Here is a 12,538-nt window from a genome sequence, read left to right as displayed (position 1 = left end):
CTAGACTCAACAATTTCAATGCTGGCTGTTCTCCAAAATTATATCCTCTGTAAACTTGAGATCATCTAAAACCCTATTGCGTGTGTCTCAACTCGGAGCAATCCTGGTCCCTGTGCTTGATTTTAAATTCTCCTTTTCAAATCCCTTTTGCCATCACTATCAATGAAATGAAATGAAATGAAAACCACTTATTGTCACGAGTAGGCTACAATGAAGTTACTGTGAAAAGCCCCTAGTCGCCACATTCTGGCACCTGTTCAGGAAGGCTGGTACAGGAATTGAACCATGCTGCTGGCTTGCCTTGGTCTGCTTTAAAAGCCAGCGATTTAGCCCAGTGAGCTAAACCAGCCCGTATCTTCATCCAGCCACATAACCCTCCAAAATATTAGTGATCATTTAATTCTCGCCTCTTGTGCATTCCTAATTATAATTGTTTCACCATTGGTTGCCATGCCTTCAGTTGCTAGGCCCCAAGCGCAAGAATTTCCTCCCTGTACCTCTCTGCCTGTCCTTCGCTTCCCTCTTTTTAAGACACTTCTTTAAACCTACCCCTTTGACAAAGCTTTTGGTCATTGACCTAAAGGGTGAAATCTTTACTCCTGCGTTGGGAAAACTCCTGACTCCACAACCTAAAACATAGGAAAATACCAGTAATGATAAAAATAACAAAATAAAAAGCAGCCTTCTAGTCCTCAATCTTCACACCCCCTCATCCCCTATACACTCCCTTTGCCTTATCTGCAACATCTCATGCCATCCACCCACACTCCCGGCTCCTCTTAGCCTGCATGCTGACCTGTCCTCCTCGATCGACCCCAACGGCCTCTTAGAGCTTCAATGCCGTCCTATGCCCCCTCATGCCCATAGCATTTCATAGCCCCTATTTCAACTTAGTGCCAATGCGTATCAACCTATGATCTCCCACTCATCTCCATAGCCCTTTCTTTCCCCATGCCGACTTAGTGCAAATTCACACCAGACCATGAACCCCACTCATCCCCATAGCCCTCTATAGTGCTTCTGCTTACATGATGACAACCAATGCCGCACCCAGAACTCTTTATTCTTATACCTTCCCTGCCAATTTATTCAGTATCAGCCATATGCAGACTTCAGAAGCCATGGTGAGATGAGATAAAATAAAGTTCTCAATGACTATTGCTGACTCCACTATATCTTAAAAAAACCTGTCATTGATAACATTTAAATCCCTTCAAGTATTTACTCCATTATTAAACAAACAAGTCCTTCAAGTACATAATCCCTAATGAAAACATGCATTTGCATTCATAGCCCACATCAAAGGCAACTAATCCAGTAATAACTATTTGGTGCTGCCAATCAGACTAAAGCTACCCTCACTATGATAATGAGAGGTTGTGGAAGCAATCAAACAGCACTGATCCTTATGTCAGCAAATTGTGAAAGAGCAAGCAGTATTTTATTTCAACTGCAGGCTGCATTGTTTTCTCAAAAAAATTAAAGGGCTAGGTAATTAGCCCTTGACAGTGAACAGAGAGGCTGTGATTCTCTGCTGCCTGACACTGGTAGTGGAGTTCCCAAAATGGCGGAAAATCTCAGGCGGGTAGAAAAATGGGATCGGCACCCTGTGCCAGCCAGTTGCAATGATCCTGTCCCCTGCTGGCGACGGCATTGAAGTTCACGCCTTGCGCTGGTGGGAGGATGTAGATGTGTCATTTAAACTAATTTGCATCCTATTAACAGGCTGGACACAGATTCTCCACACCACAGTGACGCTCGAGGCCTCTACGCCAGGATTTACGCGGGCATGGATTAGTGCAAGTATCTCCCAGCATGGCCCTGATACAAAAAAAAGTATTCTGACTGTGACGTCAGCTCTGAAGTCTCTCTGTGCAGCAGCTTCATCTATTCTCGTTACAGGTCCCAGAAAACCCTCAATGGTCAGGCCAGTCAATCACCCAGAGGTTAACCAGGATGCCTCCACTGAATGAGGTGAATCACAGAATTTACAGTGCAGAAGGAGGCTATTCAGGCCATCAAGTCTGCACTGGAAAGAGCACCCTACCTAACCGCACACCACCACCCTATCCCCACACTTCCACCCTATCCCCGTAACTCCACCTTACCTTACCTTTTTTGGACATTAAGGGAAATTTAGCATAGCTAATACACTTATCCCTGCACATCTTTGGACTGTGGGAGGAAACCGGAGCACCCGGAGGAAACCCACGCAGGCACAGGGAGAACGTGCAGACTCTGCACAGACAGTGACCCAAGCCGGACCCGAACGTGTGACCCTGGCACTGTGAAGCCATTGTGCTAACCACTATGCTACTGTGCTGTGCTGCCGTGAAAGAGAATGATCTGCAGTCCGAGCAGCCGCTATCTTTGACCCCGACAACGGTACAGTGGATAAATACTGCAATGACTGTACATACGCTGTTTCTCCCAGCCTGCATGCCAAAGCCACAAGGAACGATGTAACATGGTAGAAGCAGTCTATGGCCAACAACAAAAAGCAAAAGCAAGCATACAACCAAACCTTCTTACCACAAATTCCTCTTCCTCAGCCACAGAAGACATCGAGACAACCCACACAACAAGAGAAAAATCAAAAGAAGCGAAAAGAAGACAAGTGCAATGTTCTTCTACCCTGCAAGAAACAACTGACAGGACGCGACCTAGAAGTGGCCTAGTCACTCCGAGAGAACCAAAATTTGAATTGGAATCCAATTGGAAACAGAAAAACCACAAAGTGTGAGAACAATACTGGTCAAACCTCCGAGATTCGGAAGTGTGTTAATGCATGCGTACTAACTGGGATATAAGGTAAACCTGAGAGATTTTGTTGCGTAAAACTGTCGGGAGTTTTGTAGGCCGGAAAATAGCGTAAGCTGTACCCGTGTTTACATTACCACTTTATCACCCCCTGTTCCAAATTCAGTAGAGAACCCAGAGATAGAGAAAAATGGCAATGAAGGCAATGGAACGCCTTATGCACCCCCAAGAATTTGAGGTCGCAGCGACCAGTAGAGTAAGACAGTGTCCCGCATGGGAAGAAGAGATCAGAAAATACCCCCTTTGGAGTGAATTCTGCGCCAATGACGTAACAGGTCCCGGGAGTATGGGACATACTTGGTGGGAGAACCTGTCAGAGATCCACAAGAAGAGCTTAGGGAAAGCTCGCAAGCCGATGGCAATCGTGTCCTGCTTGGCACAATTGCGAGGCACAGAGGAGGTCGTTAGGACGCTCCATAGAGAGATTGAGGCGAGAGACAGAAATAGTGAGGGAGATGTGAGCAAATTTGAGAAGGAGAATAAGGAGTTAAGAAAACAGTTAGCAGCGAGGGACAGAGAGGTGGATGATGCCAAGTTGGCACACCAGTCTTGTCTCGCCCATTTGAGTCGTTTTCAGCCCCAGTACAATAAGGCCTACCAGGACACGCAACGTACGGCCTTGGTAAGACAAGAAACCGAGCAACAGGTAGAGCAATTGCAGAAACAGTGCAATGATTTAAAAGCAGCCCTACGAGCGCTCCACACTTCCACGATGGAACAAAGGCAGAGCTCGGTAGATCACGCAAAGTGCCGGAAGCAAATTGCAGAATTGCAATCTCTGCTTTCTGTCCAGAATGGGTTTCAAAATACGTTTGGACCCCAGTTAGACCAGGAAAACGGCCCCGTTTGGCAGGAGTTAAATGAAACTGCCCACAGATATGTACATGGGACATGTAGGCAAGAAAAGCCACAGAAAAGGAAAGCACCCAACCCCCGACTGAACAGGCAGAACATCCCCCCATGAACCCTGTAACCACACACCGCCGGGCCGCAGCAGAAGGAAACACAGACTTCCGATATACAACCCTGTTAACCGTGACCCAATTACGGGACGCGTGTGGAAAAATTACACCGTTCCTTCCCACATCAGACCCCTACCAGTTTTTCACTAGGGTTAAACAGCAGGCTACCATTTTCGGCCTGTACGAAAAGGAACAAATGAAGCTCACAGTTTTAAGCCTCGACCCTTCTGTCGTGGCAGCCCTTCCCGACCCACAAAATGTAGGAGGAAGCACACTCCAAGAGATGCACACAGCGATCCTAGTTGCGATCGGCTATAACAGGGGAGACACCGTAGCAGGCCTAAACAAGTGTAGGAAAAGAAAACAGAGCACCCCACAGCGTTTGCTGGATGCTTGTGGATACATTTCACAGCAGTATTCGGAGAGTTAGCCTGCGCCCATTTGTCCGCGCATAATATGGCCAAATGGACTCGAATGCTAGTCTCTCGTGCAACAGTGGCAGGACAGAGAGCTTGCGCAAATTACGACCCCTCAGATGAGGCCCACAACGAGAAATGGGTTTTGAAAAGATTGTCCCGCACTTGGGAACAATCCGTCCAAGGCAAAACCACATTTGCAAAACCAGAGGAAGAGCAGGCAGACATGAATCCAGTTAGGACGCACCAGAACCCCGCATGGGTAAATGAGGGCAGGAACAGCCCACCGCAACCCAAATCCCAGGAATGCTACAACTGTGGACAATTAGGACACTATGCACGAGAGTGCAACGCGCCCCAAAGACAGCAGAGAAACCCGGCATGCGGCGTGCAACATGATGACGCCATTTCAGAGGGGGCAGAGACTCTAAAACCAGCGTCAGACTGGAGCCACCCCCAATTTGGGCATCAAAGGGATTCTCTGCCCAATCGCCAATTATGATATCAGTGTCGGGCAATGGAGAATCCCACCCTGTTTTTTTTCATTGGAGGAGGTGGCTCCCCATTGGCCACCAGTGGCATTGTCCGGTCCCTCCGAAGTCAATGGCCATTTGCGTTGCTTTTCTCTGTGTGTCTGTCTCTCCCTTTGTCTCACTCTGGCACACTCACCGTCTGAAAGTAGGTCTGCTTCTCGGTCTCCTTTATTCTCAGGTCTCCAACTTCTATATATAGATATATACACGAATGTATACATATTTCATATCCATCTCAGCCAACCTCTCTCCCATTCAGCTTCAAACTCTTTGCCTCTCTCATCCAAGCTATCACTTTGTCAGTTTGCATTTTTCTCAGACTCTCTTCAAATAGAGATAACTCTCAACAGTTACCTTGGAAAAAGGCTCTATCTAACCTTCATGCTCTGGCTTGTTTGGAAGTCATTTGGTAAAACAATCTCACCTTTAAGGTAATAACTTGAGAAAGAAACATACTTTGAGTTAAGCACAATAACATCAGTGAATTATAGAGATGCAAGTTGGAATATTTCTTCACAATACAGACATAGTGGTGACTATGATTTTGAAATCTCTTATACTGATAACAAAATAACTGGGAAGACTTTCGATTGAAACCTCAGGCTTTTCATCGGGATGGGTCTCGAACTAAGGATGTTAACATAGCCATTCAAAGTCATGAAACTATGTTGTAGATATAATAACAATCTGGTGAGGAGGAATCGAATGGCTCCCTTCTTTCCTCACTCCTTGTTTGAAGGCAACACGTTTTTCTTAACAAGATGCTTGCTAATTTAATGATTGCTTAACTGTTTACACACTGTGACTATATAAGAGACATAAACAAATGGGTTTTCTTGAGTTTTTTGAAAAGCGAACATTGTATTTATTGTACGTTACCCAACCTAAGAAATTTTAAAAATAAATAAATTTAGAGTACCCAATAGATTTTTTTTCAATTAAGGGGCAATTTAGCGTGGTCAATCCACGTAACCTGCACATCTTTGGGTTGTGAGGGTAAAACCCACGCAGATACGGGGAAAATGTGCAAACTCCACACGGACAGTGACCCAGAGCCGGGATCGAACCTGGGACATCGGCGCCAATGTAAGAAAAATAATAATAAGCTCCAACTTTCACACACTCGAAGTTCACACAAACACACAATAATTTACCAAGTTGGGGGATAGATTAAGTGATACTTTAAAGTCCAATAAAGATCAAAGTGAAAGCAAAACACTGCGGATGCTGGAAATCTTAAATAAAAACAGAAAATGCTGGAAAAACTCAGCAGGTTTGGCAGCATCTGTGGAGAGAGGAACAGATGGTGGAAATTCATGGTCCCATCGTGTGACTGAAAAATGCACCGAGCCGTTCAAAAGTCCATTGACCTTGGTAGGACCAGAAAATTCGAAAAGAGGATATAAAATTCTACCCAGAGTAACGTTTTGAGTCCAACGTGACTTCTTCAGAACTGGAGAAAGGTGGAGATGTGATGGGTTTTATGTTGCTGAACAGCGGGAGTGGCAGGTGGAGAATAATAGAAGGGATGGGTTAGAGGGCAGTTCAGCTTAAATGACAAAAATGTCATGGGGCACAGTCAAAGGGAGTGGTGGCGATAGTATTAAAAACTAAAGCAGATGATAATAGCAGAAGCTATGACACCTTTGTCATTTAATCTCTCCTTCCCTCCAACCTATCTTGACCTTTATTTTACTTCACTTGCCACTTCCTCCTTTTTCAACAGCATAAAACCTATTACATTTCTACCTCCCTCTAGTTCCGAAGAAAATATTAAAGTGATACAGTTCTTGTAGATTGATGACTTGGCTGGATCCAAGCTGGGCTTAGTGGTCTTTTAGCATTGGTGTGGTTTAAAGATTTAGACAGGTGATTTACCTCATTCAGGAGACAGCAGACGCCAGGCTGAGTTCTTTTTAAAATGTCTGTCTTTGGCACATGAATAGTCCAACGGCAGACAGGGTTCGAGCTTGCAAGAAGAGAGGAAAGAAAGAACGAGGCCTACACAGGGGTCTTGCCACCTTGGCACCTTTTCTGCTTTTGTGCAAAATTCTGTTCTTCAAAGATTGATTGCCGTAAAGATTTATTAAACACTATAATAATAATAACCTTTTATTGTCACAAGTAGGCTTACATTAACACTGCAATGAAATTACTGAGAAAAGCCCCTAATCGCCACATTCCGGCACCTGTTTGGGTACACGAAGGGAGAATTCAGAATGTCCAAATTACCTAACAGCACGTCTTTCCAGACTTGTGGGAGGAAACCGGAACACCGGAGGAAACCCATGCAGACACAGGAAGAACGTGCAGACTCCGCACAGTGATCCAAGCTGGGAATCGAACCTGGGACCCTGGCACTGTGAAGCAACAGTGCTAATTAATCACTGTGCTATGGTGCCGCCCACATCAGGGGCGTCATTCTCCGCCGGCGGGAGTCTCCGTTTTGCCGGCGCCCGGGGGTTTCCCGACGGCGTGGGACTGCCCCACAATGGGAAACCCCATTGACCGGCCGGTGTAACGGAGCATCCCGCCGGCGGGTCGGGGCAGAAATGTGGCGTGGCGGGATGGAGAATTTCGCTCCAGGTGTCTAGTACATCTTAAAAATGGACACTGTTGAAGGGCCATTGACCTGAAACATTAACTCTGCTTCTCTCTCCACTGATGCTGCCAGGCCTACTGAGTATTTCCAACATTTTGGTTCTTTTTATCTCAGATTTCCTGCATCGGTAGTATTTTGCTTCTGTATTAATGTTTATCCCCCCCTCCTTAGGTGCAGCCCTGTGACCTTGTAGTAAAAAAATACCGGATGTTTTAATGGTATTACCACCAGCGATAATAAATCATTTATGAAAGTAACTCTTCTTGTACTTCATGTCTATTTATTTGCATAAAATACAGTAATTTAATCTCTGGCGTGTATACTGGATTTTATGGAGTACCTGGGAACAACATAGTATTTCTTGGTAATACTTCAGAAAAGGTGGCCACTCCATTGTGTTTGAATTTTTAAAAAAAGGTGACCACTCAAATTTCAAAACAATTTGTATTTTTTATACTTTTTATTTTTCATACTCCACAAACTAAATAGTTTTAGCTGAGGGAGGCACAGTTTTTTCAATGGATGGTTCTTTTTTTCTCTCCCCGCTGTTTTCCAGTTTTCTTCCCGTTTTTATATCTGCAGGCACCTCAACCGTGGAGGGCATCTCAATTCTGTCTTTACCTTGTGTCTGCACACCTGTATTTAAACAACTAATCACAGTAAAGGAAAATAATAATACTGAGCCTTGTAGGTGTAATCAAATAATGAATGAAATGGTTGATATGCTGTAAGTCTTTATAGTATACTATAAGTATTTAACTAATAGAATATCACTTTACAACATGTGTTCTTTCAAATAAATTGTCTGAATGCTTCATGATTTACTGTATTGTAAAAGTACCATGTTTAACAAAATCTTTCTTTCAAATAATTAATGGAATTATTTATATAAAAGCAAAGTATATTCAAGATACATTAGAAACTCTACTGGTAAGGGGTGAGATTAAAAAAAACAAAATTTCCCACATGCACTCCTGAGACGCAAAGCTTGAAAATTGCTTTGCGAGACAACACACAGGACAGTTACAACTGTAATCATCCAGTTGGTTTTATAAGTGTTGAAGTAAAATGCTGTACCCCGGTCCAATTCTGTTGCAGATGGAGATTTATCCATTTTAAAATCACAAAATCACACATGATTAAGATGGGCTTTTGGCCAAATTGATCTCATCCCTACAGAACACAAGCCATATAAATATATAAAAATTCAACGGTTAACTGAGATCTGGTGGTTCACATAATTTTTCAGAATTGGTGGTATGTCCAGACAGTCAATGGAATGTAGTCCACTTCCTTGCTTGAGATATTTACGAATGGTTATCCTAGACAGTGACATCAAGCACCTTGGTTGAGCTAGAATCAAAAATACATTAGGTCAATGTCTTAGCTCAACAATATCAGTAACAAATGAGATTACTTTTCTTTTTCAATTTAAACCTGGTTGTTGAACATATTCTGATATTCCTCCTCTCTTCTGCACTTGGGGTGAAGTCTCCCGTGATCTGAACCAATAGTTCCTGGTTCAGGTTATTAGTATTGGTCCTTGTCCTAAACTCAGGCTGGGAATCCATTCCTTCACCGTCACTGGGGCAAAGTCGGGGAACTCCCTCCCTAACAGCACAGTGGGTGTACCTACACCTCAAGAACTGCAGCGGTTCAAGAAGCCAACTCACCACCACCTTCTGAAGGGCAACTGGGGATGGGCAATAAATGCTGGCCTAACCAGCGATGCCCACATCCCATAAATTAATTTACAAATTTTTTTAAAGAGCAGCATCAACTAGCGGGGTACCCAGGAATGAATGCAGTACTCCAATTTCATTCCAACGAGAATTTTACACAACTGTGGCATAACTTCCATCCCTTTGAATCCCTGTTCCGTTGAGGTAAAGGTTAACATTAATGAGCCTTTTAAATTATTTCTTGTACCTGTCCACTAACTTTTGGTGATTTCTGTACATGGAACCTTAAAATCTATTTGGTTGTCCACAATTTCTAGCTTCTTAACATTTAGAAAATACTGTGATCTATCTTCTTCTGGTACGAAGTGAACAAGCACACATTTCCCCTCTTTGAACTCCACCTGTCACTTGTTTTACCCACTCATTTAATCCATCAGTGATCCTTTAAAGCTTTCTACTCCTATCTGCATTACTTCCCTGAGTGAAAGGGAATTTACAGATTTTTCTTTTCTGGCCTAGTTATCTCCCCAGAGGCCACCAGGCTAGAGAAACCTGCCATTTATTTTAGTTCAAGATATTATTTTTAACAAAACTTAAATACTCGAGCTGCCGGGGTTGTATTTGAACTCCTGTTCTCTGGATTACACTACTTTATGCTCTCCGTTAAAAACAGTTAGTACAAGGTGAAAATGTTCTTTTCCAGAAGTCAATCTCTGCATTTTCCACAAATAAATTAATGAAGGGATAAACAACAGGATTCTTAGATCATTTTAATAGATAACAAATACAGAGCTACTCTTTCCAGATGCAATAATATACAAAATTTGAATGACAATTTAGGTTTCTGAAGGTTGAAGTTACCACCACAATAGGTAAAGTAGAGTTAGCAACTGATGAAAATGCATTCCGCCCCCCCCCCCCCCCCCACCTCCCCCGGTTTTATTTTTAAGACTGGTCCTTCTCTTTCATACTAACTTGTAGTTTTATGAGAAAACTAGGCAATTATTTGGCAGTTACTGTTCAATTAATGAACCAGCTCTGCTGCTCACAAGTATGATATTTTAGATATAGAAATCACAATTAAATCTGCTGCTTACCTCTGGCTCTGGTTAGAAGTTTAAACACTTCCTTTTGTTTTATATTTTTATCCACAGAGAGATCTGGTAAACAGAGATTTGCTCCGAAGTCTATGAGGAGTTGGACATATTCAGTCCCACAACCATATCTGAAACACATCTCCAGGGCGGACTTTGGTGTTTTAATTCTTGCCAGTAGTCTCTCCTCCGTGCAGTTAAAATCTGGGTTGGCTCCATTTAAGAGAAGAAGCCGAAAGCAGTCAAAATGTCCATACACTAAAGAGAGATAGAGAGGACCACTGCAAGCGCATGGATTGGAGACCCAATCTGGCATCTTGGAACGGACATTAACTTCGGCCCCATGCTCCAGAAGTTCCTTTAAAATCTCCACCTCTCCTTCTCTGGCAGCAATCAAAATAGGTGAACTGTTGTTATATTTACTACCATTGGGATTAGCCCCTGCCCTGAGCAAGGCTTGGACACAGTCTAAATGCCTACCACTAACAGCAGTGAACAAAGGGGTTTGTGCCTTCACATCCAAACTATCCACCTCAGCACCATGGGCTAGGAGGACCTCCAGACATTTCAAATGACCCCGAGTAGCTGCTAAACGTAGAGGGGTTCCTGGAACACCCCACCCACTCCGGCTATTAATAAATTTAATGTACCTCTCCTGGGATAGGAGTTCACCTAACAACTTGTCATCATCTTTAGATATTGCTTGGTTCAACTGACTTCTTTCTCCATTGTCATCTTCATCTTTTGGCTGGAACATGGAAAATATCTTGGTAATATCCACGAGGCTCATTTTGACAGGCCACATAATCTCCAGCTCCATGACAAAGAAAGATCATCCACTCAGTTTCAGGCACATCGGAATTTGATTCATTCTAGTCACTCCTTAAAGTTTGCTGACTGCTAACATGGTCGATGATGTAAGAGAGCAGCGATAAAGTTAGGCACTAAAATATTCAATTGTTTCTTCGCTGATCCAGTAATGCACAGCAAGGTCTTCACAAATTTACCTTTTTAACAAAAATTTGAAACAGAGTCAAACAGCTTCTTCAGTCTAGTGACCTATCCAAACACCACAGCAAATGTGTCTGAACAAAGATCCTCAAGGCAAGCTAAATTTAGCCCCCATGTCCTTCCTTACTTGGTCAATCATACTGGTGTGGGTAAATATAGCTAGGTGGCAATGTGTGTGTGTGTTTGTGCCTGTGTCTGAGTGAAGACAGGGGAGGAGCAATGTAAGCCGCTTAGGTTAAAAAAAGAAAAATACTTCAACTACAAACAGAACATGAATAGATGTTATTAAAATACAATTAGGAAATGCAAACAGAAAGTGGAAAAAATTGACATTACTTTCTGAGGTAAAATAAATGAAACACTTCTCAGTACTCGTTAAATAAAAATGGTTGAGATGCTCCTTTGAAGTTAATGGTCTTAACCCGTGATGTAAAAGTGATAGTGATAGAATTGCAGTCAGGCCCCAATCTAACACAGGAATGCAGCAGTGTGAAAGCTTCTTGGGAAAGCCACTCAGACTGCTTCATCTCCCTAACTACTAACTCTAACCCGCTCCCTGGCAACAGTCTGAGATTAAGCCTGTCCTTTTGCAACCTTGGTGTCACATTTGAGTTTGAGATGACCTTCCGAGCTTATATTCCTGCCATCGAAATGCTACCTTTTTTAACTGTTCGACCCTCATTCATGTTTTCATTCCACCCTCTGTAAACAATATGGCACCCAAAACTCAGCTGCCCATTGACTTGCAGAAAACCCGTTCCTCTACCACCCCTGTGGTCACTGATACTCATTGGCTCCCGTTCAAGCAATATCTTAACTTTAAAATTGTCTTTGTTGCTTTCAAACCGTTCCAAAGCCTCACACCTCCCTATCTCTGTAATTTCCAACAATACAACGCCCTGAGGTATCTACCCACTTCTAATTATGGCCTCTTGAGTTTTCTCAATTATATTTGCTCCACATTGGAAGCCATCCCGTAACAGCCTCCCCGAACAGGTGCTGGAATGTGGCGACTAGGGGCTTTTCACAGTAACTTCATTTGAAGCCTACTTGTGACAATAAGCGATTTTCACTTTTTTTTTTTCATTTCATACCTTCATAGAACATAGAACATACAGTGCAGAAGGAGGCCATTCGGCCCATCAAGTCTGCACTGACCCACTTAAGCCCTCCTCACTTCCATTCTAACCCCGAACGCAATAACCCCTCCAAAACATTTTGGACACTAAGGGCAATTTAGCATGGCCAATCCACCTAACTTGCACGTCTTTGGACTGTGGGAGGAAATCGGAGCACCCGGAGGAAACCCACACAGACATGGGGAGAACGTGCAGACTCCGCACAGTGACCCAGCAGGGAATCGAACCTGTGACCCTGGTGCTGTGAAGCAACAGTGCTAACCACTATGCTACCGTGCT

General features: G+C 43.4%; 2 protein-coding genes across 2 annotated transcripts in view; both read right to left on the bottom strand.

The window, feature by feature from the left end:
* Nucleotides 1-7,763: 7,763 nt before the first annotated feature.
* asb12a (ankyrin repeat and SOCS box-containing 12a) lies at nucleotides 7,764-11,373 on the bottom strand. Its single transcript, XM_072505601.1, has 2 exons — nucleotides 10,113-11,373; nucleotides 7,764-8,686 (listed from the first exon to the last, which is right to left on the bottom strand). The coding sequence occupies exons 1-2, from the start codon at nucleotides 10,927-10,929 to the stop codon at nucleotides 8,541-8,543; spliced, it is 963 nt and encodes a 320-aa protein (XP_072361702.1). The 5' UTR covers nucleotides 10,930-11,373; the 3' UTR covers nucleotides 7,764-8,540.
* The window catches only part of mtmr8 (myotubularin related protein 8), a 104,146-nt gene continuing 99,371 nt past the window's right edge, over nucleotides 7,764-12,538 (bottom strand). The window contains exon 14 of the mRNA XM_072505599.1: nucleotides 7,764-8,686. Coding sequence (XP_072361700.1) covers nucleotides 8,669-8,686 — 18 coding nt within the window. The 3' untranslated portion in view covers nucleotides 7,764-8,668. The remainder of the gene's footprint in view (nucleotides 8,687-12,538) is intronic.

The sequence above is a fragment of the Scyliorhinus torazame genome, chromosome 5 (genome assembly GCF_047496885.1).
Source record: "Scyliorhinus torazame isolate Kashiwa2021f chromosome 5, sScyTor2.1, whole genome shotgun sequence".
Taxonomy (NCBI): Eukaryota; Metazoa; Chordata; class Chondrichthyes; order Carcharhiniformes; family Scyliorhinidae; genus Scyliorhinus; species Scyliorhinus torazame.
This window is presented reverse-complemented; position numbering and strand designations above follow the sequence as displayed.

Coding starts and splice junctions, on each gene's coding strand:
- asb12a (XM_072505601.1), bottom strand. CDS start 10,929: ATGGAGCTGGAGATTATGTGGCCTGTCAAAATGAGCCTCGTGGATATT. Junction 8,687..10,112: donor ACTTCTAACCAGAGCCAGAG/GTAAGCAGCAGA, acceptor TTTTGATTCTAG/CTCAACCAAGGTGCTTGATG.